Here is a 26,216-nt window from a genome sequence, read left to right on the forward strand (position 1 = left end):
ACCTGGGGCAGAGTCTGACAGCCTTTTATCTTTGTCGGGGCCGGTCCTGATCCCCTGGCGACTTACCTCCCTGTTTCGGCCGAAGGCGAGCACGCCTCCTGTGAATACTCAGGTCTCTCCTTCTCTCAGACCTGAGTCTCTGCAGCTCGGGAGACGTCGGTGGGTTACTAGACCCAGCCTCCCCTGACCCAACCGGTAGTGGAGCAGCTGTAAGTGGTGGCCCAGCTGGAGGCAACAAGATAATCCCCGCATCTGGAGCCAGGGCAGGATCAGGCCCCTGACTCGGCCCAGCTGGTGCTTGTTGCAGGGGAACCTGTGCAGACTGGCACTCTTCAGGATCAGGCCCCAGACTAGGTTCAGCTGCCGCCTGAGGCAAAGGGTCCAGTGCGGACTGAGACTCTTCTGGCTTCGAGTCTGAGCCCGAGTCCCAGGCCATCACACTCACAGTGGCCAACCAGATGTCTGTGGGAAACCCAGAGTCAGGATTTGAACACAAGAGCCCTCTCTGTTCCTGCAGTTTCCAGCAACAGGCATTTGTAAGCATTGCTGCCACCAGCTGTGCAAGTAGAGCACAGCCATTCTGGCTAGTAGTCCTCAATAGCTCTCTCCTCCTCCAGTCTTCTTTTAAAGCCATTCAAGTTGGTGGCCATCACTGTGGCAGGGAGTTCCACAGTTTAACTCCGTGCCACATCCAGAAGGCCTTTCTTTTATCTGTCCTGATAAAAGGACCTGCACAGTCCTTTGACCCTGTGAAATCTCCAACTTCTGTAGGCCATCTGCATATTGGCTATTAACTCTTTGCTGCCCACAGCCCTTGGGGAAGGGCCCCCCACTTTGCTTCAATCTGTGATGTAGCCTCTTCCCCTTCTTCAAACTCATGGCCATTAGCTTTGCAGCCAAACCTTGCCCCAGCGGAGGTTGCCAACTGTTATTCTGACAGGGCTCTTGTTCCTTGAGCTAATAGCTGCAGTACAGGCAGAAATGTAGCAGATGATGTTTGAACTCTGCGGGGAAATGCAGTGCAGAAAATGCTCTGCAGCACTTCAGCCTGACGTGAAACTCTTAAAGCCCACAGAAGCAGTGGAAGTGAAAACTTTGGCCACCGTAGCTGCAGCCGAGATCCTGTAAACCAAGAGATTACGACTGCAATCGTTACCCAATGCATTTTAGTATAAAAGAAGGTGTTGGATTAAGGCAGTGAGCTGTATCCTTCCTTCGAGGTTTTCCAGCAGAAGCCATCTGTCATGGATTCTTTAACTGCAATTCCTGCATCGCAGCCGGGTTGGGCTAGATGATCTCCAGAAGTCCCTTCCAGCTCTGCAACTCTGCAATTCCATGATGATGAGGATACTTTGGGCTAGATTCTTTGGTCCAGCCAGGAGACAGTTCCTCTTGCCCCGGCGAGCTCTTAACTTTTTCACATTTCGTTCTTTGCTTGGTGCTTTCCCCAGAGACACTGTGCAAAATGGGTGAGCACGGATAACAAAACATCTGTTTAAATACCTTGTTTTTTGTCTAAACCTATGATCTGGTGCCAGGGCAGGAGAACAGGGATTCACCCAGGAAGGGTTGTGACTAAGGGGCCGGAGGCCTGAGGGTTCAACCCCTGATGGCATCTTCCAACAGGGCTGGAAGAGTCCCCTGCCTGAAACTCTAGCAGACAACCAATTTCCTAATCTCCTGGGAGGAATGGGGCCAGCCTATGGTCTGGAAGTCTGTTAATAACTGACTGGATTCCAGGTGAGGCTGGAGGACCATTGAGAATTCTTACAAATATTGCCTAGCAAACTGTTCCAGGAATGTGAGGCACGTCCTTCAGTTGACCAGCTGCTGAGGGGAGGTGTCTGGGCACGGACCGCTGGGTGCTGCATCCTTTGCTGAAATTTCCTCATCTGCCCCACTGTTTTCCTGCATTGCAGGGGGTTGGACTAGATGACCCTTGTGGTCCCTTCTAAGTCTAAAATTCTACGACCTCTTGATCAGAGTTCAGGACTACCTGCTGCTCCTTCAGCTGATACTGTTTGCATTTTATTTCTTCTCCTTTTTGGAAAAAAAAACCCTTTCATTTATTTAAGAGCACGCCTGTGCTTGGGCTGTCAGCTGTTCTGTTAGACCAGCTTTCTCCAAAATCAGATTCTGGTCCCAGTTCATCTGGACTGAGTACCACCCTGCGATTATGCTCTTATTAGAGAGCCCCATGGATTCATGACCCCACCCTCACTTTACACATAACTTTACGAAAGCAGACATTGAAGATAACTACACCTTTACCCTCTTTTTAAGACATGTTCTATGGCTTTGCATTGCATGGAGCTCACAGCAAAGAGTTGAAGGGATTCCTTCTCCTTCCTTAGGGATGTAGGAGGGCAACTCCATACCTGCCAACAGTTTGCAGGCAAGAATGGGCCCCGCGTCAAACGACCTCATTGCAGGGGGTTGGACTAGATGGCCTCTGGTGGACCCCATCCAACTCTAGGATTCTATGCCCTTCCTGCCACACCAAGGATCATCGCCAGCCCTCATCCCCTACATGCTCTGAGCAGATTCACATCATTTCCCCCCTAAAAGGGCACACATTTCAAGGGAATGGCTCCCCCCCAAGTACCCTGAGAACTGGGGTGTTGGGAACTGTAGCAGAAAACTATAGTTCCCAGGATTCTTGGAGGGGGGCAAGTCATGTGCGCTTTAATATATGGTGTGGATCTGCTGGCAGCCGTGTCTGTTCACATCAGCCTGGTTTCCACTGGTTTTAAAGCTGAAAGTTTTCTTTGGCTCTCTAGATCCATGATACAGCTGGGGGGGAAAAACCTTCATTGTCCTGCAACCTGTTATTAAGTGGTTCAAAGTGAGTCTTGCCAGCAGGTGAAATAACATGCTAGGTGTTGCTGCGGCGCCTTAAATGTCCATGCACGGGCATTTTACATGTCTCGCCATTCCTGGCAAAATGCACGCCCCCCCCCCCGCACACAACACAGTTCAGAGGCAGAAGGGAAAGACAACTGGAGAAACTTGCACTGGGAAGTGTCCCAGTGCAGTGCAGGGGGTTAAAATGTGGGAGAGACCAGGGTTTGAATCCCTACTGAGCCAGGGATCTCATTACGGTGGCCTTGGAGGCCACTCGCTGCCTCTCAGCCTAACCTACCTCCAGTGCCGGATTTACAAGCTATAGCTTAGGGCCCCACTCTCTCGGGGGCCCCAAACAATTTAAATAAAAAACAAAAGTGGATGTACATTTCCAAAATATAAGATAAAAAAATAAAAATAAAACCTACATACAGCAGCAGTGTTTTGTGTTGTGTAGGCTCCTATTTGTGATGTGCAAATGACTTTAGATACAGTACCTATCAGGTCCATAAATTAGCATATAGCATATATTCAACACAAAAAACAGCAACAGTTTGTTGTTGACAAAGGACAGCTGGACATATAAAGGGCCCCGTTACCTTCAAGAGCTTAAGGCCTCATCAAACCTAAATCTGGCCCTGGCTACCTCGCAGGGCTGTTGAGAAGGGGAAGGGAGCCCTAAGCACCGCTTTGAGCTTCTGGGATAAAAGGTGGGATATCAATGCAATCAATCAATCAATCAATCAATCAATCACAACCGTAAGATTGAACCCAGCACCCCGCAAAGACCAGCCAAAGCTCCTGTGGTTTCCCAGAGACAGATAGCAGGAGAGAGAAAGGGATTTCCCAGACGGCTAATAGGAACGGGATTTCTCCCTGGTTGCCTCCTTTCCCCAACCCACCCCTTCTCCTATTCTGTGCCTAAAGCGAGCGAGTGAGGCCGCCGGCGGCATCCCGTCCAGGCTGCCTGCCTCATCCTTCGGACCTTTGAACCCCGGCTGGAGTTTGACCCAGGCGAGTGGGAGAAGACTGCACACCTGCCGCCATCCTCTTTACCTTTTCACACGGCACTGCTGGGCACTGCACACGACCCACCGCAATATTTAACAGGGACTCCAGGGTGCCCTGGGGCAGAGCGCCTTCTTCGCCCGACGCCAGGAGAGTCCGCAGCTCCAGCAGGGCCGGGTCCAGGCTGGCATCCTCTGGGCCGGGCCCTGGCATTGCCATGCCTGGGAGGCAGAGCAGGAGGACGACGGCGACGACGGAGGCTGTCCAGGGGAGAGGTGCCATGGCTGGGTTAGCAAGGCTGTCTTCTGGAGACTGGCAGGTGTGCCTGCTGCTGCTGGCTGGCTGCTTCTCCGAGACAGGCTTTGGGGCAGGTGCCCAGGTGCTGTAGACTCTCGGCTGCCCCGCTCTGCCGCTTGCGGTGATTGGCTCAGGGTGAGATTGCCTCAGGTTAACCATTCCACAGAACCTGTCCAGCTACGCAGATCCCTCACCTTGATAGAGGGGCAGGTCTTGGCAAGCAGAGAGGCAGAGGCGGCAGACCCTGCCTAATCCGAGCTCCTGGGTCACCAGGAAAAGAGGCGAGCAGCCAAGGCTCCAGCCAGGGAGGAAATGAGCCCGCTTCAGACTCCAGCTTCTTGCCCAACCGTCCTCATGAGCTCACCCACCCAACGTCCCCCTTTGGGGTGGAAGGGATCCTCCGCTGTTACCTCATCCAGGCCACAAGGGTGAGGATGAGGAAGGAGGGAGAGAGGCGTTCGGTGGGGTTTTTCACAACCGGTGCTGATGAGATCCCCTTTCAGCCCAGAATGAGTCATTTTTGTGTGTGTGTCAAACAGTTTGAAAGGCTCCTGGCTGGGTTCCAGGACAGAGGGACATCTAAAGTGTGTGAATTTTTTTCTTTTCTTTTTGGGAGGTGTGAGCGTTTGGTTTATGTGTGGATGTGTGTTTTTGTTGAGCTTTCTGTAAACTGCATTAAAAGCTTTCCAGAGGATTAGTATTCCACAGCACATATTGAAAACAGAGTTTTGTGGCACGTTAAGGACTGACAAGATTCATTACGGTATCAGCTTTCGTGAGCCCACAAAGGCTTATGCCACAACCAGAGTACCTTTAAGGCATCACAAAACTGTTGTTTGTTGGGTTAAGAGAGAGGGGAAAGATCCTCGCCAGAAGAGGACACTCAGCACGTGAACTGAGTTAGTTTGCCTTTATTTCCTTTAAAAACACACACACACACAATCGGGGTGGGGAGCGCTTTGCACGTGCTCAGAGGGTACTGGCTCAAAGTGCCAGATTTTTTTCCAATATGAAAGGGGGCAACGTCATACAGGAAATTTTAAAAGGGTAATTGTTTAAACCTCAAACACAACATTTTAGACGGTGTACGTTTCTCATCTGCAGGGGCTGCCAAAAAGGGAGAGATTGAGACATTGCTCAGGAAATAATAATAATAACAATAATAATTTATTATTTATACCCCCTCCATCTGGCTGGGTTTCCCCAGCCACTCTGGGCGGCTTCCAACAAAATATTAAAATACAATAATGCATCAAACATTAAAAGCTTCCCTAAACAGGGCTGCCTTCAGATGTCTTCTAAAAGTCTGGTAGTTGTTGTTCTCTTTGACATCTGGTGGGAGGGCGTTCCACAGGGCGGGTGCCACCACCGAGAAGGCCCTTTGCCTGGTTCCCTGCCTCAATGCACTGAACAGGAGACAGCGCCTAAACTAGGAGCAAAGGATGTCTTTGAAGAAGTGGGCACCCAGCAGGATTCCACAGGTGCCCTTGGGCTCCGTCCCCTGCGTTGGGAACATACTATTAAAAGCAGCCAAACAGCTGGTGCTTTAGAAATAAGAAATTATGTCTGGTTACGGCATTACGAGGAACAGTTATGCACCTGCTAATCTGCCTCTCCCTCTCCCATCATTTCAGCTTTGTTCTTCCTCCAAGCCCTCGGGGACTGAGCGCCCGACATTCCTGCTCCGCCTAGCCTGCTCTAACCCCTAGAGGCCACAACCCTCTTTCCAGCTGCTGGGAATGAAACCCAGCCGTGCTGACGCATCTCCTTGCTCTTTCGCCACACCCTTGTTTTGCGGTCCTAAAGAGGACCCAGGAATGTTGAGGGCCAATTTCCTTGACTTTCAGGAGCATAAACAGCACATTCCTTGGCCACCCAGGGGCAGGCCCCTCCGGCTGAAGTATCCAGACAGGCAGCACAGAAGCAATAGGTAGGGTGTGAGAGAGTGAGTGCTGCCTAGTGGTTAGAGTGCCGGACTAGGACCCCGGAGAGAGCGGGGTTCGAATCCTCACTTGATCATGAAGCTCACTCAGGCCAGTCGCTGCCTCTCAGGTTAGCCTACCTCATGGGGTTGTCGTGGACTTTATACTGTTCGCCTGCTTCTCACAACAACCCTGTGAGGTAGGCCTAGCCTGAGAGGCAGCAACTGGCCCAGGGATTTAACCTGGCTGAAATCACAGGTGCGTGTCTTCACCTGCCTCCCTCTCCCGGGCTATCAACACAGACTTCTGTGTCACCTTAAAGACTCACGCGTTTTATCACAGCATAAGCTTTCCTGGACTGATGCTTGAAGTGTTATCCTGAGTTTCAGATATATTCGCTTTGGGAAGAGGGCATTGGGAGCAGGCAGGTCAGAGGGAATGAAAAGCAGATAAGAGCAGAGATAGAGTTAGTTGCGTAAGCAACAGGGGCAATACACAAAACATTAGTTGTTGGTTACGCAGACATCCTGGCATTGGAAAGCCAATTAGCACAGGTAGTGTGATTTCTTTTATACATAAAAAAGACCCTATTGTTCTGATCCATTGCACAAATGGTAGCACTGAATAGGGATAATTATAGCATTTTTTCTTAAAAAGCAAGAGTAGCTGAGCTGGTTTGCAGGGCTGGGGAGGGGAATCTCAGAAAGTAAAACCTTCATTAGGGCTCGCCAGAAAGTCAACAAAACGTGGCAAGCTTCTGAGTGCAGCAGAAGTCTTCAAAAAGGTGGTATGATAGACATGTTCAAATATCTGAAGGGTTATAATAATAATAATAATTTTTTATTTATACCCCGCCCTTCCCGGTTCAGAAAACCGGGCTCAGGGCAGCTAACAACAAATTCAAAATTGATGCAACAAAAACAGCATAAAATACAGTATAAAACGTAAATAACAATAAATTCAGAATTCAAAAATCAATTTAGGGGGGAAATCCATCCAATAAACATTAGAGGATCACCAGGGCTAGCTGGCTAAATTAGTCCTATCTGGGCCAGCGAGGAGACCAGGGGAGAATTAGCTGTGGGATCCCAGAGCGGGTAATCTTCATAAAAAGGGGAGAGGGAGGAAAGGAAGGGGAATAAAAGATCAGGCTAAATTCAAATTGAAAGCCAGGCGGAATAGCTCTGTCTTACAGGCCCTGCAGAAGGAAGTGAAATCCTGCAGGGCCCTGGTCTCATGGGACAGAGCATTCCACCAGGTTGGAGCCACCACTGAGAAGGCCCTGGCCCTGGGGGAGGATAATCTGACTTCCTTAGGGCCCGGGCTGACACATGGAGGATGGCAGAAAGTTGTTCCAATGGATTCCAATGACAAGGAAGGAGATTCCGGCTATATCAGGAAGAACTTTCCAACGGCGAGGGCTGTCAGACTTTGCAGCTGGCTCCGTTAGAAGATGGTGGACTCTCCTTCCTTGGAGATTTTTAAACAGAGGCTGGGCGGCCATCTGTCCGGGGTTCTTTAGCGGTGATTCCTTCATTGCAGGGGGTTGGACTAGATGCCCCTTGCGGGTCCCTTCTAACTTTTTGGAGTATTGTGAGTCAATGGATCGGAACTTGGGTATGCAGAACTTCAGGGAAATTCAACAATTCTGCAGCATCTTTACTGGGCATTACTATATATCACCTGTAGCAATTGTGTTACAGGTTCCACTCCACCCCCTGCGACTCGGTGTCCCTTGAGAGAGAGAAAAGATTTCCCAAGCACCTCCGCTTTCTGTTTATGTTTCAACGTCTATTTTCTTGTTTGATAAAGGCTTGAAGCTAAAATCTTTTCAAAGCCAAGAACTGAATGAGTCAGCATGGTGTAGCGGTTGAGCAGACTAGGAAGACACGAGTTCAGGTTTCACTTCTTCCAGGAACTTGCTGGATGGCCTAAGTCATGCTCCTGAGATTTCTCAGTCCCTCCCAACCCTACAGTTATTTTCTCAGCTTTCTTGTAAATGTGACTGAGCTTGTTTATTCATTCATTTAGAATCACAGAACTGTAGAGTTCTCCTACAGTCAGAAAGTTATCTCCTTTCTTGTAACTTGAAGCCACTGGTTCGAGTCCTACCTTCCAGAGCAAGGGAAAGCAAGCTTGCTCCATGCAGCAGCCTTTGAGATACTTGGCTCCTCCTATCTCCTCTCAATCTCTTCTTTTCCAGGCTAAACATACCCAGCTCCTTCAACCATTCCTCATAAAGCAGGCACCCCAACCTCCTGCCTTATGGCCTACAACTCCCATGATCCTTAGCTAACAGGACCAGTGGTCAGGGATGATGGGAATTGTAGTCCAAAAACCTGGAGGGCCAAAGGTTGGGGATGCCTGTCATACGGCTTGGTTTCCAATTCCAGACCTTTTATCATCCTGGTTGCCCTCCTCCGCACACATCCCAGCTTTCTGCGTTTACCGGATAGCTCAGTTGGTAAAGCATGAGACCCTTGATCTCATCTCAGGGTTGTGGATTCGAGCCCCACGTAGAGCAAAAGATTCCTGCTTTGCAGGGGGTTGGAATAAATGGCCCTCGTCATGGTCCCTTCCATCTTACAGTACTATGATTCTAAAACATGAGGATTTGGCAAGTACACTGACTTCATTTATATTCCACCTTTCAGCCAAGGGGCTATGGCTGCATTCAGTCAGTCAGTCAGTTTTATTGCACATAGCCAAGGGCTGCCGCAATGTACACAGAATCAATCCACAATTAAAATAAAATATGCTGGATTAATACAAAAAACTTAAAACATTTCTATTATCAAGACATTACCTACTCTAAAAAGAGCTATAAAAGTATCTTAATATACAGGTTAAGACCTTAAACAATAAAATTTATAGGCTAAAATCATCACATGGCCACTAATATATTAAAAAATAATGTTAATTAATACAATGTGCAATTATATTCGGAATTTGGTGATAAAGATAGAATATAGTTTGATGTAGATAGGGTCAAATAAATTCATCTCCTTTACAGTTGGTGGCTACCTTGGCTATATAATTTGCTCTAATTTTCCTAGCGGCAGTTGCAAAGAGTGCTACACGCCAGGTCACATACTTATCTGTGTTTGCGAGGAGATATAAAATCATGTCAGAGGGGTTCTGGCTTGGGGACCTTGTCATTATAGGTGCTAAAAATCGCTCTCTTGCTTCATTATATAAGGGGCAGTGCAAGATATAATGCATAAGGTCCCCTACTTCAGGACATCCCCTAATGCAAACAGGTTCGTTTGTTGGTAGGCAGCATTCATTAAGTCAGAGATGGAAGGGACCCAAAGGGTCATCCATTCCAACCCCCTGCAGCCCATGATTTCTCCTGTCCTCCATTTTATCTTCACAACAACCCTGCAAACTAGGTTAGGACTAAGAGATGATGACTGGCCCAAGGTCACCCAGGAAAGCTTCATCGCTCACTGGAGATTCGAACCCTGGTCTCCCAGGACCTAGTCTGACGCTCTAACCACTACATCACGTTGTCTCTCCAGCATCTGAGAATGTTCTGAAGGTGCTGTGTAACTGCTCAGGTTATAAATAGCTCCTAACTTACAAGCACGACAAAACAGGGTAATGGAACATTAAATATGTGCAGATCTGGCAAAAGCTTTGGGGGATTACTGTAGAACCTCTTTCATCAGGGGCAAAACAAGAAACCACCATGAAAGCAGATTACACCTTTATAAATCTGCGAGTATTTAAGGAGCCACAGGAATCTCTGTAGCTTTTGCTGCTCCCTTGCACACCTTCAAACTTACAGAAGAACCTGCAAGGTTGTTGGTTTTTAATTATCATTTTGACGCAAATTATAACCCTGGAACTTTGCCGCTATGCACTGATCTCACAGAAATCCTCCCTGACATAGAATCATAGAATCATAGAGTTGGGAGAGACCACAAGGGCCATCGAGTCCAACCCCCTGCCAAGCAGGAAACACCATCAGAGCACTCCTGACATATGGTTGTCAAGCCTCTGCTTAAAGACCTCCAAAGTAGGAGACTCCACCACACTCCTTGGCAGCAAATTCCACTGTCAAACAGCTCTTACTGTCAGGAAGTTCTTCCTAATGTTTAGGTGGAATCTTCTTTCTTGTAGTTTGGATCCATTGCTCCGTGTCCGCTTCTCTGGAGCAGCAGAAAACAACCTTTCTCCCTCCTCTATGTGACATCCTTTTATATATTTGAACATGGCTATCATATCACCCCTTAACCGCCTCTTCTCCAGGCTAAACATGCCCAGCTCCCTTAGCCGTTCCTCATAAGGCATCGTTTCCAGGCCTTTGACCATTTTGGTTGCCCTCCTCTGGACACGTTCCAGTTTGTCAGTGTCCTTCTTGAATTGTGGTGCCCAGAACTGGACACAGTACTCCAGGTGAGGTCTGACCAGAGCAGAATACAGTGGCACTATTACTTCCCTTGATCTAGATGCTATACTCCTATTGATGCAGCCCAGAATTGCATTGGCTTTTTTAGCTGCCGCGTCACACTGTTGGCTCATGTCAAGTTTGTGGTCAACCAAGACTCCTAGATCCTTTTCACATGTACTGCTCTCAAGGCAGGTGTCACCCATCTTGTATTTGTGCCTCTCATTTTTTTTGCCCAAGTGCAATACTTTACATTTCTCCCTGTTAAAATTCATCTTGTTTGTTTTTGCCCAGTTCTCTAATCTGTCAAGGTCGTTTTGAAGTGTGATCCTGTCCTCTGGGGTGTTAGCCACCCCTCCCAGTTTGGTGTCATCTGCAAATTTGATCAGGATGCCCTTGAGTCCATCATCCAAGTCGTTGATAAAGATGTTGAATAAGACCGGGCCCAAGGCAGAACCCTGTGGCACCCCACTAGTCACTCTTCTCCAGGATGAAGAGGAACCATTGATGAGCACCCTTTGGGTTCGGTCAGTCAGCCAGTTACAAATCCACTGAGTGGTAGCATAGTCAAGACCACATTTTACCAGCTTCTTTACAAGAATATCATGGGGCACCTTGTCAAATGCCTTGCTGAAATCAAGGTAGGCTACATCCACTGCGTTCCCTTCATCTACCAGGCTTGTAATTCTGTCAAAAAACGAGATCAGGTTAGTCTGACATGACTTATTTTTCAGAAATCCATGCTGACTATTGGTGATCACAGCATTCCTTTCTAGGTGCTCACAGACTGTTTGCTTAATGATCTGCTCCAGAATCTTCCCTGGTATTGATGTCAGACTGACTGGGCGGTAATTATTTGGATCCTCTCTTTTCTCCTTTTTGAAAATAGGGATAACATTTGCCCTCCTCCAGTCTGCCGGGACTTCGCCTGTTCTCACAGAAATCCTCCCTGACAATCTTGCTGTGTACAAAGAATGTCTTCTTTTCCTCTGCGGTTTAGGTTTGTGATGCTTAATGAGCAGAGTGATGTGGCCAAGACAAACAGCAAGCAGAGATAGACAATCCATTCTGGTTTGATGGCTGCAATCCTGGCTCCACACCCTTAAAGTTAATAACCGGAGGCTCACTTGGAGCAACAAGCCCCGCTCGCTCCAGGATTAGCCCACTCCTAGGGGCTCAGCTGTGCTAAGGGCTAACCAAGCAAGGCCTTAAGCCCCAGGTGGAAGGAGAATTGTCATCCCAGCCTCCCTGCTCTGACTCTGTCGAGATGGCATGAGCTCTGCACGCCCCAAGCTTCGGGCTTCACGCAGCGCTTTGCTAGCCGTGGGAGAGCCGCGTGAAGTCGCGCGGCTCTTACACGGCTAGCGGATAGCAGCCTGTTCTGGGGGCTGGGGTCGGGGGAAGCTCGGGCTTCCCCCACCCCAGCCCCACACCTGGGGGGAAAATATTTTTTTTTCTTTATTTCCCCCCAAAAAAACTAGGTGCGTCCTATGGGCCGGTGCGTCCTATGGGACGAAAAATACGGTATTTTCCCCTTGAAAGAGACTCCAGGAAGTTCCCAGAGGTGACAATTGCGGAGCTGATTGTTGGCCAAGGAAAGCCTAATCCCACCACCAGACTTGCCATGGGGTCTAGACATGCAAAGGAAGTTCTCTTGTACTTTGGGTGGTGGGACTTCAGAGGTGTTTGCCTATGCTAATCTTATACCTGAGTCTTGCCCTCCCATGTCTCCTTATGCTAATCTTGTACCAAGGACTTGTCTGGACATGTTTGCCAAGGTTAAAGTAGTGTAACCCCTGTCTACCCCTCCCCTTTTGTGACATATCAGTGATGTATCAATGATGCTGTACGAACTGTATTCTGGGATGTGGTGGGAAAGTTTTAAAAGTTTTTGTCACCCCATCCTCAGGGTTCAAAATTCCTCTTTGAACCTGTTGCACAACAAACTTTGGTCTACAGCTATTTGCTCCGGTTCGTGGCTGGACTCCTTCCTTTATTCCGCAGGGACCCGCGGGCTCTGCCTGATGAGCTGGGTGACTTAGCAGCCTCACACCTAGATTTTTCCATAACAACACAGAGGAGAGGTCTATTGGTGACCACTAGCCCCCTGTGCTCTGCCACCAGAGTCAGAGGTTGTATATGTTTCTGAATGCCAGTCACTGGAAACGGTTGCCAGACTTTGGCACCAGTTTGGAGTGGACAGCGTTGGGTTTTGGGGCAATAGCTACGACCGTGGGTTTGAGCAGCAATTGCTCAGTTTGCGGGACGCTGCGGAATGTGGAGTTTTAACAGAAAAACAGTACCAAACAACTGCAACAGTTTGGCACCGGTTTGGAGGAGTTCATAGTTAATGTTAAGTACGAACCCCACATTTGATGTATCAATTGATCAGTTTTGTGGGGTGCTGCAAAACACAGTGATCCATGCGATGGTCATCTCCAGGCTTGACTACTGTAATTCGCTCTACGCGGGGCTGCCCTTGCAGCTGTCCCAGAAACTCCAGCGGGTGCAGAATGCTGCAGCGAGGCTCCTCACGGGGTCTCTGCCATGGGAGCATATTCACCCAGTGCTTTTCAAGCTGCACTGGCTCCCGGTGGAGTACAGGGTCAGATTTAAGGTGCTGCTTTTGACCTTTAAAGCCCTTCACGGCCTAGGACCCTCGTACCTACGGGACCGCCTCTCCCGGTATGCCCCATGGAGAGCCTCAAGGTCCATAAAAAGCAACACCCTAGTGGTCCCGGGCCCTAAGGAAGTTAGATTGGCTTCAACCAGAGCCAGGGCCTTTTCAACACTGGCCCCGGCCTGGTGGAATGCTCTGCCTCATGAGACCAGGGCCCTGCAGGATCTGATTTCTTTCCGCAGGGCCTGTAAGACAGAGTTGTTCTGCCTGGCCTTTGGCTTGAAGCCAATTTGATTCCCTCCCTCTCTTTCTTTTTTCTTTTCCTTCTCCTCCTGCGACGAGGCTACATTTTAATATTTTAATGTTTCAATATTTTAATGTTGTATTTTAATTTTGTTTTTAAGTTGTATTATTGCTTGTAAGCCGCTCTGAGCCCGGTCTTGGCTGGGGAGGGCGGGGTATAAATAAAAATTATTATTATTATTATTAAAACAAAAACAAAACCCCACCTGCAAAACTTTGGACTGGGTTTAGAGAGGATCCCAGATTTTCGGGTTCGTAGTTAATTTTCTTGAAGTGGCCTCTCTTGTGATCGAATCACTGCCTCTCAGCCCAACTGACCTCACAGGGTTGTTGTGAGGATTGGAAAGGAGAAGTGTGGACACCAACTTCCTTAGAGGAAGGCAGGATATAAGTCATGAGAGATACTAACCCATTTCCTCAAAAGGATATATTAGAATTACTGCGAGAGTTCAGAAACCAAAAACTCAGTGACCCCTGCCCAATTTAAAATCTAAATAAAACCAGTATTATTATTATTTTTAAGCTGCATGTTAAAACCTCTTTCTCTCTCTTCTGCTCTGGGTGGGGTGGGGGAATAATTTCCCCACCCAGAGCAAAGTGTTCTGCTGCTGCCATGCCTCTCCTCCTCCTTTTCCCCCTACCTTTGACACGAACCTTTTAAGTTAACTTCAATATTTGCCCACTTTCTTTTCACTTGCTTCTCTGCTCCCATTCATGGAAAGGAACCGGAGCTCTTTCAACATAGGAAGGTCCCCTGGGATTGCGTCACCATGGGTGGGGGTTCCCCAGCGACTTCACTCCCGCCAGCTTCCTCATAGCTGGGATGCCTCAGGCCATACGGACCCAGAGGAGGAGGAACAGGATGTGTACCTGGGTGTCTGTATGGTGAGTGGACAGATGGCAAAATCTGGGCACCGCTGGGTTCTCGAGGGCAGAGAGAGCCTGCCTAAAGTCTTTCTGCCTCTTTCATAACACTATGGACACGCAACGAAACTGAATGCTGGAAGATTCAGGACGGGAGGCGGGGAAATGTAATTTGTTGCGCAATGCATAGTTAAACTGTGGAACTCACTGCCAAAGGAAGCAGTGATAGCCGTCAACTTGGGATGACTTTAATAGAGAAAAGCGGATAGAGAAAAGTTTTCCTTCCTTTCTCGTAACTCAAGAACTCATGGACATCCAATGAATTTGAATGCTGGGAAGACTGGGGACAGTTAAACTACACGGCACCTCGTTAACCTGTGGAACTCCCTCCCACAGGAAGCAGTGATGGCCACCAATTTGAATGGCTTTAAGAGAGGGCTGGACAATTTCACGAACAGTAAGAGCTGTTAACAGTGGAACAGTCTCCCTCTCCTTCCTCAGAGGTTTTTAAGCAGAGGTTGGATGGCCATCTGTCAGGAATGCTTTTGCCGAGATTCCTGCATCGCAGGGGGTTGGACTAGATCAGGCACCTGCAAACTTAGCCCTCCAGATGTTTTGGGACTACAACTCCCATCATCCTTGACCACTGGTCCTGTTAGCTAGGGATGATGGGAGTTGTAGTCCCAAAACAGCTAGAGGGCCGAGTTTGGGGGTGCCTGTTTGGGTCCCTTCAAACTCTAAGATTCTATGAAGAGAGGGCTATTGATGACTACTAGCCAGGATGACAATGCTTTGCCTTCAGGGCTGGAGGCAGCAAGGCTTCTGAATCCCAGGTCCGGGAAGCCACAGAAAGGGAGAGGTCTCTTGTATTCAAATCCTGCTTGTTGGTTTCTCACGGATTCTGGTTGGCCACTGTGAGGACAAGATGCTGGTCTCGATGGGCTACTGGCCTGATCCAGCAATCTCTTCTGATGTTATTGCCAGCGTCAAGCATGAAGGTAAAGGTAAAGGGACCCCTGACCATTAGGTCCAGTTATGGCCGACCCTGGACTTGCGGCGCTCATCTCGCTTTATTGGCCAAGGGAGCTGGCGTTTGTCCGCAGACAGCTTCCGGCTCATGTGGCCAGCATGACTAAGCCGCTTCTGGCAAACCAGAGCAGCGCACGGAAATGCCGTTTACCTTTCCGCCGGATTCGAACCGCCGACCTTCTGATCGGCAAGCCCTAGGCTCTGTAGTTCAACCCACAGCACCACCCATGTCCCTGTGAGAACAGGATTCTGGTTTCAATGGGCCACTGGCCTGATCCAGCAATCTCTTCTGATGTTATTGCCAGCATCAAGCATAGGACTGGCTAAATGGCTTTCTGCAGGGATCAGCTCCATGGTCAAGATCCCCACAGGGAAACTGTTCCTGATCTGGCTGCATCTCCGCCCAACCTGCAGCTGATGTTACTTACATGTGCCATCAGGTGTAAGGCCAGCAGGTGTGGTTTAGGGGAAGTGACCTTGTGGGCTATGATGACAATGATGATGATGATGATGATGATAATAATAATTAATTATTTTATTATTTATACCCCACCCATCTGACTGAGCTTTCCAGCTCCTCTATCTTTGCTCAGACATTCTGTCATTATTTTACATGGTGTCCCTCTGCAAGTGTTGCTGGCATGTGTGATTTTACCTATGGTCCTTTGATCAGTTACTGTATTCAACTGCACCTTCACAAATAACTTTGTCCCTGTTTGGATGATCAGAAACCTTTTGGATTATGCTAAGAGGTTTGATGATATTTAATTGCTTTAGTTGTCTCTAACAGGGAGTGTAACAGCAAACCTTTATAAAGGTTTAAGAGTCGTTAAGAGTGGTTAAGAGCGGTAGTTTCCTAATCTGGGGAACCGGGTTCGAGTCTCCGCTCCTCCACATGCAGCTGCTGGGTGACCTTGGGCTAGTCACACTTCTCTGAAGTCTCTCAGCCCCACTCACCTCACAGAGTGTTTGTTGTGGGGGAGGAAGGGAAAGGAGAATGTTAGCCGCTTTGAGACTCCTTAAAGGGAGTGAAAGGCGGGATATCAAATCCAAAACTCTTCTAAACTGGCCCCCACGCCAAGTCAGATTTGGCCTTTGGGCTGGAGGTTCCCGACCTGTGACACAACGCAGAGTTAATCTAAAGAATGAACAGGATACCGTCATGGCCTCTCACTTAAAGGTAAAGGTAAAGGGACCCCTGACCATTAGGTCCAGTCGTGACCGACTCTGGGGTTGCGGTGCTCATCTCGCTTTATTGGCCGAGGGAGCCGGCCTACAGCTTCTGGGTCATGTGGCCAGCATGACTAAGCCACTTCTGGCGAACCAGAGCAGCGCACAGAAACACTGTTTACCTTCCCGCAGGAGTGGTACCTATTTATCTACTTGCACTTTGATGTGCTTTCGAACTGCTAGGTGGGCAGGAGCTGGGACCGAGCAATGGGAGCTCTTAGGGGCATCCAAAAGAGGATTAGACAGATTCCCAGAGGGTAAGTTTACCTACGAGATCGCCTTGCTCCACATCTGCCCACTTAGCTGCTTGAAATGGTGGAGGAACTGGCACATTTACAGCTGCCACATGATATCTGAACGGCATTTGTAAGGATGTCCTCTTTTAGTGAGGCAGCATCTATGGAACTCCCTGCGTCTTGACTCCAGGCCTTCATGATGGTCTTTCTGGCACCTGCTAAAAATATTTTTGTCGAGACAAGGCTTCCCAGATGCTTAGAAAGCTGGTGCCAGTTTTAATCTGTCCCCGGCCTACTGTTGCCCTAACTTTCTGAAAGTTTCACATTATGGTGTTTTCATGGTGCTGGAGGAGACTCTTGAGAGTCCCATGGACTGCATGAAGATCAGACCTATCCATTCTGAAGGAAATCAGTCCTGAGTGCTCACTGGAAGGACAGATCCTGAAGCTGAGGCTCCAATACTTTGACCACATCATGAGAAGAAAAGACTCCCTGGAAAAGACCCTGATGTTGGGGAAGATGGAGGGCACAAGGAGAAGGGGACGACGGAGGACAAGATGGTGGGACAGTGTTCTTGAAGCTACCAGCATGAGTTTGACCAAACTGCGGGAGGCAGTGGAAGACAGGAGTGCCTGGTGTGCTCTGGTCCAGGGGGTCACGAAGAGTCGGACACGACTAAACAACAACAACATCTGTATTGCTTGAACTTTTTCGTAAACTGCTTTGAGGGGTGTTGTTGTTTGCAATCAAGCAGGGTATAATTTTTACAAAATAATGGAAATCCTAAGGGTGTCGGCGGCCATACTGTCAATGTTACTGTGCCCTCGATTGGCAGCTGTCCTCCTGCCCTGGTTGTGGGTCCTCCAGAGTCCTGGGAGTCCTCTGGGACCGGCTACTCTCCAAAGGAAGGAGCTGGATTCTGCAGTCTCCCTTTGGTCTGATCCAGCAGCAGCTGAGTTCTTTTGACATTCTTAACAGCGACAGAAAGTTCCTGGAAAGCTTGTTTAGAGCTGCTGAGATCAGAGCGCGGACAGGTAAACCGAAGTCCAAGACCTTGTCTTCATGCCAACTTCTCCCCAGTCTTGTGTGAGATATGATGAGGAAGATTGCAGGTTATATAAGGAGTTTCGGCTTGAATCACCTCTGGCTGACCTCCAGAAGTTCTCCTTGGCTGGTGTGAGGTCAAGGAGCAAATTGTCCGTCTTCCTGCAGTGTTCCGGGATATCACCCTGCTCCAAATTACTGGAAACGATGAAGATGTGGCCCAGGTGTGTGGCAGCCATGAAAAAGGCAAATTCCCATGCTAGGGATAATTAGGAAAGGAACTGAAAATAAAATATCATGATGCCCTTATACAAATCTAGGGTGCAGTTGGAGTACTGTGTACAATTTCATTCGCCTCGCCTCAAAAGGGATATTGCATAGTTGGAAATAAATAATAATAATAATAATAATAATAATAATAATAATAATAATAATAATAATTTATTATTTCTACCCCGCCATCTGGCTGGGTTTCCCCAGCAACTCTGGGTGGCTTCCAACAAAATATTAAAATACAGTAATGCATCAAACATTAAAAGCTTCCCTGAACAGGGCTGCCTTCAGATGTCTTCTAAAAGTCTGGTAGTTGTTTTTCTCTTTGACATCTGGTGGGAGGGCGTTCCACAGGACGGGCGCCACCACTGAGAAGGCCCTCTGCCTGGTTTCCTGTAGCTTTGCTTCTCGCAGTGAGGGAACTGCCAGAAGGCCCTCGGCACTGGACCTCAGTGTCTGGGCAGAACGATGGAGGTGGTTACGCTCCTTCAGAAAAGGAAAGCTTCAGAAAATGAGCAAGGGGATGGAGTGACTCCCCTCTGAAGAAAGGCTGCAGCATTTGAGACTTTTTAGTTTAGAGAAAAGTCAAGCAAGAGGCAACATGGTAGACATTTATATAATTATGAGTTGCATAGGGAAAGTGGATAGAGAAAAGTTTTTCATAACACAAGAACTCGTGGACATCCAATGAATTTGAATGCTGGGGAAATTTGGGGCAGTTAAACTACACGGCGCCTCGTTAACCTGTGGAACTCCCTCCCACAGGAAGCAGTGATGGCCACCAATTTGAATGGCTTTAAAAGAGGATGAGACAAATTCATGGAGGAGGAGAGAGCTATCAATGGCTCCTAGCCAGGATGGCGCTGCTCTGCCTCCACAGCTGAGGGGCAGCAATGCTTCTGAATCCTGGAGGGGAGAATTGTTTGAGGAGGAGAGGGGAGAATTGTTTGAGGAGGAGAGGGGAGAATTGTTTGAGTCCTGCTTGCAGGTTTCTCTTTATAGGATCTGGTCAACCCCTGTGAGAACAGGGTGCTGGACTGATCCAACAGGCTCCTCTGACGTTCTTACAAATCTCTAGAGAGGTTTCTGGTATCTCAGATAAGGAATTCTCAGCAGCGATTCTTGCTAAACCTTTCTCCTGCCTTTCCCCTGGCTAAAACTTCCATGCCATTCACTTAAAGTACATGGCTTCCCCGAAAGAATCCTGGGAACTGTAGTTTATCCCTCACAGAGCTATAGCTCCCGGCACCCTTAACAACCTATATGTCATGGTCCAGTTCACGGGCGATCAAAGTCCTGGCAGGGGATGTCAGGACCGAAGGCAAGATGGCGGGGTGGGAGCAGGAACGGGGGTCCAGAAGCCAGGAGTCAGGAGCCAAGAGTCCGAGGGTAAGAGAGCCGGGAGTCCAGAAGCCAAGGGTCTGAGGGTCAGGAAGAAAGGAGTCACGAAGTCAGGGGTCCGAGGATCAAGAAGCAGGGAGTCAAGAAGCCGAGGTTCAAGGATCAGGAAGCAAGAAGCCAAATGCAGCAAGGCAGGAAGTGTGTTGCTGTGGCAAAGAGTCGAAGGAAAATGCTGACCTTATATCCCTTCTCAGCTGTTGCCACCAGGTGCTGTGAGTTACCAATTGACCTCACCTGTGAGGCCGCACCTTGCCTGTTTAGAACAAACTTAGGAAGGCCCCAGTCCTGCAGAGTCCTATTGGTCACAGGGCCTGGCTCCTGCGCACACACCTGACACTATAGCTGCTGGGTTTCTTTGGGGGAAGCAATGTGTCTTAAATATAGGGTGCGGCTGTGGTGTGGCCTGAAGGAATGGCCCCCTGTTGACTGTTCATTCTTCTCCATGCAATCTTCTTTTCCATGCATCCATTAATACTGGCAGCCCAGCTGATAAACTGCACAGCCCATCCATCACCAGGACATGTTGTTACCTCCCTGGGCTCAGCTAGGTCTGGCCTGTGTGGCAACGGGCAATGTGCCCTGGCACAGACACAAAACTCAAAGCTGCTGCTGCTGCTGCCACCGCCAGAAGTAGCCAGAACATTGCCCCCCTGGTGCTCACGGTCTCCAGATTACGCTGTGAGATGAAGCCAACGGCTTCGGCAGCGTTGGGGAGTGGATGTGGGAGTCCTAGAGACAGTGACTTGTATTTGCGGGAAGTTTCGGGACAGATAAAAGGAAGCATTTCTTTCAGCAGCACATGTTTAAACAGACAAAAGGAAGGCCTTTCTCCCACTGCGCCCAGTTAACCTGTGGAACTCCTTCCCACAGGAGGCCGGGATGGCCTCTAACCTAGATGGCTTTAAAAGAGGGTAAGACAAATTCATGGAGGAGGAGAGGGCTACTGAAGGCTCCTAGCCAGGATGGTTCTGCTCTGTCTCCAAAGTTGGAAGTAGCAAGGCTTCTGAATATCAGTTGCTGGAAGCTGCAGGAGGGAAGAGGGCTCTTGTGTTCAAATCCTGCTTGTGTGTTTCCAGCTGCCCACTGTGAGAACAGGGTACTGGACCAAGCAGGCTCTTCTTTGCCCTGACATGCTTCCTGCACCTTATTGCCTCTCTCCTTCCCCAGGCGGGAGCTCTTTGCCTGCTGCCTGCCCCCCATTATCAGCTGTTGATGCCAGACTTTGGCAAGAAGCGTCGATAACACACCTCGTAAATGCAGTCATGGGGCTCAGACTTTACCAGCTGGTGGAGTTCAGTTGGCAGTCACCTGGGTGCAAAGATACCTGAAGGGTGGAATAAACAAACGGCACGGTTTGAGGGTCAGCGGGTACCTAGTGCACAAAGTTCAGCCTCTCTGAGCAGATTAGATGCACAGCAGTCCAGTTTTAAAAATCATCTATCCTTTCAGGGAGCATTCCTAACTGCCCTCTTTCTCCATCCGCAAAGCCCAGTAGGGCTTTTCAGGAGCGCCACATCTGTGCAATAGCCAGGGCAGAAGGCAGAGGTGGCACACAGAGATCTCTTGGCTACTACTGGCGGATTCCACATCTGCCCACTGGTGAAAGGCCAAGAGAAGCCTGCAGGTCAATGTCAACTCCCACCCAGCCATCCGGCCCAAAACAAAGAAGGTTGTCTTAGTTTGCTGGTTAATTAAGTCTGCTTAATTAATTAATTAATTTCAACAGGGGCAAATGCATGGTTCTACACTTACGCAGGAATAACCAGGTGCTTCTTTGGCAATTCCTCGTAGCCGAGTAAGATTGTCTTCCATAAACACGGTCTTAACAATGAGTCTGTAAGAGACTGGAGGCCAATTCTGGATCCACACGTCCTTCCTCAGTGGGGACATTGGTTTCTGGGCAGGAGTTGACCATGGTGTGGATTTGCCAAGCATGCCTTCCTCTCAACACGTTTCTCCCTTGCATCCTGAGTTTGAGTGTCTTCAAAGCCCATTACACCTTTGGTAAAGGCTGTTCTCCAACTGGAGCGCTGGCAGGCCAGTGTTTCCCAGTTGTCAGTGTGTATACTATTTTTAAAGATTTGCCATGAGACAGTCTTTAAACCTCTTTTGTTGACCACCAGCAATACACTTTCCATTTTTAAGTTCAGAATGAAGTAGTTGCTTTAGAAGACAATAATCATGACCAGTCCAACATGACCAGTCCAACGAAGTTGATGTTGAAGAATCATTGCTTCAACACTGGTGATCTTTGCTTCTTCCAGTACACTGGCATTAGTTTGCCTGTCTTCCCAAGTGATGTGTAAAATTTTTTGGAGACACCGTTGATGGAATCTTAAGGAGTTGGAGCTGGCGTTTGTAAGTGGTCCATGTTTCACAAGCATACAGTAAGGTTGTGTGATGGGATGATGAGCTGCTTGTGCGTAAAATCCTAGTCCCTCAGAGTTTGGTCAAGTTCGCAAACCTCTGTCTGTGACGGAGCGCCTTAAGCATGGCTCCGTCAGTCGCTGGCAGATTCCGACAGTGGTTGCTTTCGGAATCGTTTCCAACATAAAAGTTCCTTAACGGAAACGCGTCTTCTGGACTCTCGGCGTGACAGTTTCCGGCGAGGAGTGGGTGTCCCTATAGGAGGTCCTGAAACCTCCCCACTGTCTTCGCTGGAAGTGTCTCTGAGCCATCCCTCCTGCTCACTTTCCCTCGGAGCCCCTCCTCTCCCCCTGCTGGTTCCCTCTTCAGCTGCTGAGTCTCTCCCAACCTGTGTGAGCCCTTCCACCTCCTGTCCTTCCGATGGCAGTTCCCTGACAGGTTGCTAGTACAATAGCTTTGTAAACAAGCATTTTGGTTTCCCTGTGAATGTCCTGGTCCTCAAACACTCTGCACTTCAATCGGGAAAAAGCCGCACTCGCAGAGCTCAGGCGATGCTGGATTTCGGCATCAATGTTGGCCCTTGTTGAAAGATAACTGCCCAGGTAGTATAAGTGAATGACATTTTCCAATGTTACAGCATTGAGTTGGATTTATGGTGCTGCAGATGCACACCTGACTTGGCAGCAGTACATGTGAAAAGTATCTAGGCATCTTGGTGGACCACAAGTTAAACATCACTCAAGAATATGATGCAACAGCAAAAGTAGCTAATGCTATTCTACGCTGCATCAACAGAAGTCTAGTGTCTAGATCAAAGGAAGTAATTGCACTGCTCTATCCTGCCAACCTAGCACTCCTGCCAACCTAGCAGTTCGAAAGCACGTCAAAGTGCAAGTAGATAAATAGGTACCGCTCCGGCAGGAAGGTAAACGGCATTTCCGTGCGCTGCTCTGGTTCGCCAGAAGCGGCTTAGTCATGCTGGCCACATGACCCGGAAGCTGTACACCAGCTCCCTCGGCCAGTAAAACGAGATGAGCGCCGCAACCCCAGAGTCGGCCATGACTGGACCTAATGGTCAGGGGTCCCTTTACCTTTACTTTATTCTGACTTGGGCAGACCACAGCTGGAATACTGTGTCCAGTTCTGGGTGCCACAATTTAAGAAAGATGTTGTGCAAAGGAGGGTGTGCAAGGGAACCTGTGCAAAGGAGGGTGACCAAAATGTTCAAGCGTCCGGAAACCAAGCCTTATGAAGAATACTTGAGGGAGTTGGGCATGGAGAAGAAAATAACGAGAGGTGATATTTGAGAGCAGTACATGTGAAAAGGATCTAGGAGTCTTGGTTGACCACAAACTTGACATGAGCCAACAGTGTGACGCGGCAGCTAAAAAAGCCAATGCAATTCTGGGCTGCATCAATAGGAGTATAGCATCTAGATCAAGGGACGTAATAGTGCCACTGTATTCTGCTCTGGTCAGACCTCACCTGGAGTACTGTGTCCAGTTCTGGGCACCACAGTTCAAGAAGGACACTGACAAACTGGAACGTGTCCAGAGGAGGGCAACCCGTGGATTTGCCCTAACCCCAGATGTTGCGCCCGGTGCGGCCGGCCCCCCCTGCACCCCCCACGCTACGCCACTGGACCAGAGCAGCTCTGCTTTCTGAGATTTCCAAGTGCAAGGCAACTCCGGGCCTATATAAGTCCTAAAGAGCACCTGCACCATCTGGTGGTCACTACCTGATGTGACCACTTCGGTCGGTTTGACTAGTATTGTATTCAGAAGCAGTTAATACATTTCTGGATGGCAATGAGCACGTCTGCTACAACGTCTGAAGCCAGAGCTCCACGTTCAAAGATGCCTCACACTTGCCACATTTTGTTTCTGCTTTTCCTTTTTCAGAAGAGATTTCCTCCGAAGGACCGAATCTCAAAGTCTCAGTGCAAGCGCCTTACATTTCCAACAGGTTGCCATGCTTACTGCCAGGCATTGTTGATGGGAAGCTTGGCTTCTATTTTCCACCATGTGATAAACTGCAAGAGAAAAAAGAAAGTTCGTTACTTGGTGCAGCTGATGCTATTAACAGGCTTACAACTAACTCCCGCTGAACAGTGAAGAGAGTGTAATAAACAAAAATCTGCCCTTATTCCCTTATGGGGGACATGGGAGCACATATAGAGTCCTTTGTAGGTTCTCCATCACCCGGAGAAAATAACAGAGGCCAAGCAGAGAATATTGAGAAGCAAAGCAGCTAGTAAGCCTGATCTTTATTAATCTGTTGCAAGAGGGTGCCCCCTTCACATGCAGGAGAAGGAGGAGGACCCAGAACCCAGGTGTGCCTGCCCTTATATAGACATTTTAAACTGCCTTCCCTGGTGCTCAAGACAACCCTCCCCCCCCAAACATCATACCTACATCACAGAAAAGGCGGTCTACAACAGAAATCTGAGTGTGTTATTTATCTCCCTGTCTGGCAAGGTACCTGTTAGTGCTCACTTGATTGGATTGCCTGGGGAGCCTGGCCAGTCTTTTGTAATGATAAATACTTAGTACCTGAGCCAGGTCACAGGCTCACCCTATTCATATACAGACATACCCTTAAGACAGGATTTGTGAACAAAAAGACAATGGGGAGGCTTTTTCATTTTCCTTCGATCTTGCGGAGAAATATTTGAGGTCAATTTGGGAGGGACAAAATGGTTTCAGGGCTTTTTCTGTGGCGTTTCAGACATGTGGTTTATATATGCCGTTATGAACATTTAATATATATACATATATATATACACACACACACACGTATATATACATATACATATACATATATATATATATATATATACACACACACACACATATACATACATACACACACACACACACACACACACACACACATATATACACACACACACACACACACACACACATATATATATATATATATACACCTTAATTTTTATATTTCAAGAGAGGATCCCATTGAAGACAGCAGCATGGAGCTAAGCGCTAAGCACCCAGAGACAACCCACCCAGCCCCTCATCCTGTTCACAAGCAGTGCCAGATTTACATATAAGCTAAACAACCTATAGCTTAGGGCCCCGTTCTCTTGGGGGCCCCCCAAAAAATTCACTATTAATATACTTCTTCTTGATTGTATTTCAGTTCCACAATTACTTTGATAAAATACATATTTTGTGATGTGCAAATGGCTTGAGATACCTATGAGGTCCATAAATGACCATATAGCATCTATTCAACCCAAAAAACAGGGGCCGTTTGTTGCTGACGAAGGAGAGCTGGACATAGAAAGGGCCCCGTTCCCTTCAGGCGCTGAGGGCCTCGTCCAACCTCAATCCGGCCCCGCGGCTGGCCTACCTCGCAGGCTTGTTGTGAGGGCAGAAACGTTCCTGCGCATGCGTGAGGGCTCCTTGGGCTAGAAATGCGCAAGCAAGTAAACGGATAAATACATATGAGGAAAGGAAGAGCGGGCGGGGAGCGAGCGTCGCGGCGGGGTCGGTCTAGATGACCCTGGCCGGCGCCGGGACCCTTTGCGCGAACGCGGCGCTGAGGCGAGGGACTACAGCGCCCACAATGCACCGCGCGCGGCGGCCGAGCCTCGCGAAGGGCCGGAAAGGCGGGCCAAGATGGCGGCGGCGGCGCCTGCTCTGAGGCGGAGGCCCCGGCGGTGAGTCCTGCCCGGGGGGGGGGCGGGAAGGGAAGAAATATTAGCCTTAGTATTGCTATTATCGTCATTATTTATTAAATCCCCGCCCCCTCGCTGTGAGGGAGTGCGGGGTCTGGGGTCTTTCCCTCCCCCCCAAAAAGATACTCCTCCCCCCCCCAATTCGCTTTGGGGTTGAGGGGGGGGCGCCCCATGGAGCTCAAAGTCCAAAGGCAGGCAGCCCCCCCCGGGACACGCTTCTCTGCCCGTGTTCACACACACACACAAACCAGGGGTGGACTAGATGTCCCTTGGGGTTCCCTTCCTAGCCCTCCTCCTCCCTCCTCAGTTCCCTTATTGTATCCTGTGAGAGGCCTTGATCGGGAGGGGGGGTGGGGGCGGGGAACATGCGCGCTTCCTCGCTTTTTAAGGGTATGTGTGAGAGTTCTTCTTTTTCAATAATAATAATAATAATAATAATAATAATAATAATAATAATAATAATAATAATAATAATAATAAATTTCGTAGAAGTGTGCATGCACACGAAAGCTCATACCAAGAACTAACTTAGTTGGTCTTTAAGGTGCTACTGGAAGGAATTTTTTTATTTTAATAATAAATTTATTATTTATACCCCGCCCACTCTGGGCGACTTCCAATTTTTTTAGATCCAATTTATTAATTTTATAATAACAAAAAAACAAACAAACAAAAAAGAAGA

At 48.6% G+C, this 26,216-nt stretch overlaps 2 protein-coding genes across 4 annotated transcripts in view; one reads left to right on the forward strand and one right to left on the reverse strand.

Moving 5' to 3' along the window:
* SLC39A4 (solute carrier family 39 member 4) overlaps window positions 1-25,261 on the reverse strand; it is a 71,233-nt gene extending 45,972 nt beyond the window's left edge. The window contains exons 1-2 of one of the 2 annotated variants that reach the window (XM_081204569.1): window positions 25,207-25,261; window positions 23,811-23,863 (exon numbers count right to left, since the gene is read on the reverse strand). In XM_081204569.1, the coding sequence (XP_081060695.1) occupies window positions 23,811-23,863; window positions 25,207-25,246 (93 nt within the window). In that variant the 5' untranslated portion in view covers window positions 25,247-25,261. Of the gene's footprint in view, window positions 1-3,900; window positions 4,843-23,810; window positions 23,864-25,206 lie in introns of those variants that run through there. The other variant, XM_081204568.1, reaches the window with a different exon arrangement.
* Window positions 25,262-25,421: 160 nt separating this feature from the next.
* Window positions 25,422-26,216, forward strand: part of LOC308592758 (protein EFR3 homolog A) — a 57,521-nt gene continuing 56,726 nt past the window's right edge. The window contains exon 1 of one of the 2 annotated variants that reach the window (XM_081204501.1): window positions 25,422-25,516. The gene's annotated coding sequence lies outside the window, so the exon portion shown is untranslated. The remainder of the gene's footprint in view (window positions 25,517-26,216) is intronic. The other variant, XM_081204500.1, reaches the window with a different exon arrangement.

Source organism: Podarcis bocagei (genome assembly GCF_964188305.1).
Source record: "Podarcis bocagei genome assembly, chromosome: 8".
Lineage (NCBI taxonomy): Eukaryota > Metazoa > Chordata > Lepidosauria > Squamata > Lacertidae > Podarcis > Podarcis bocagei.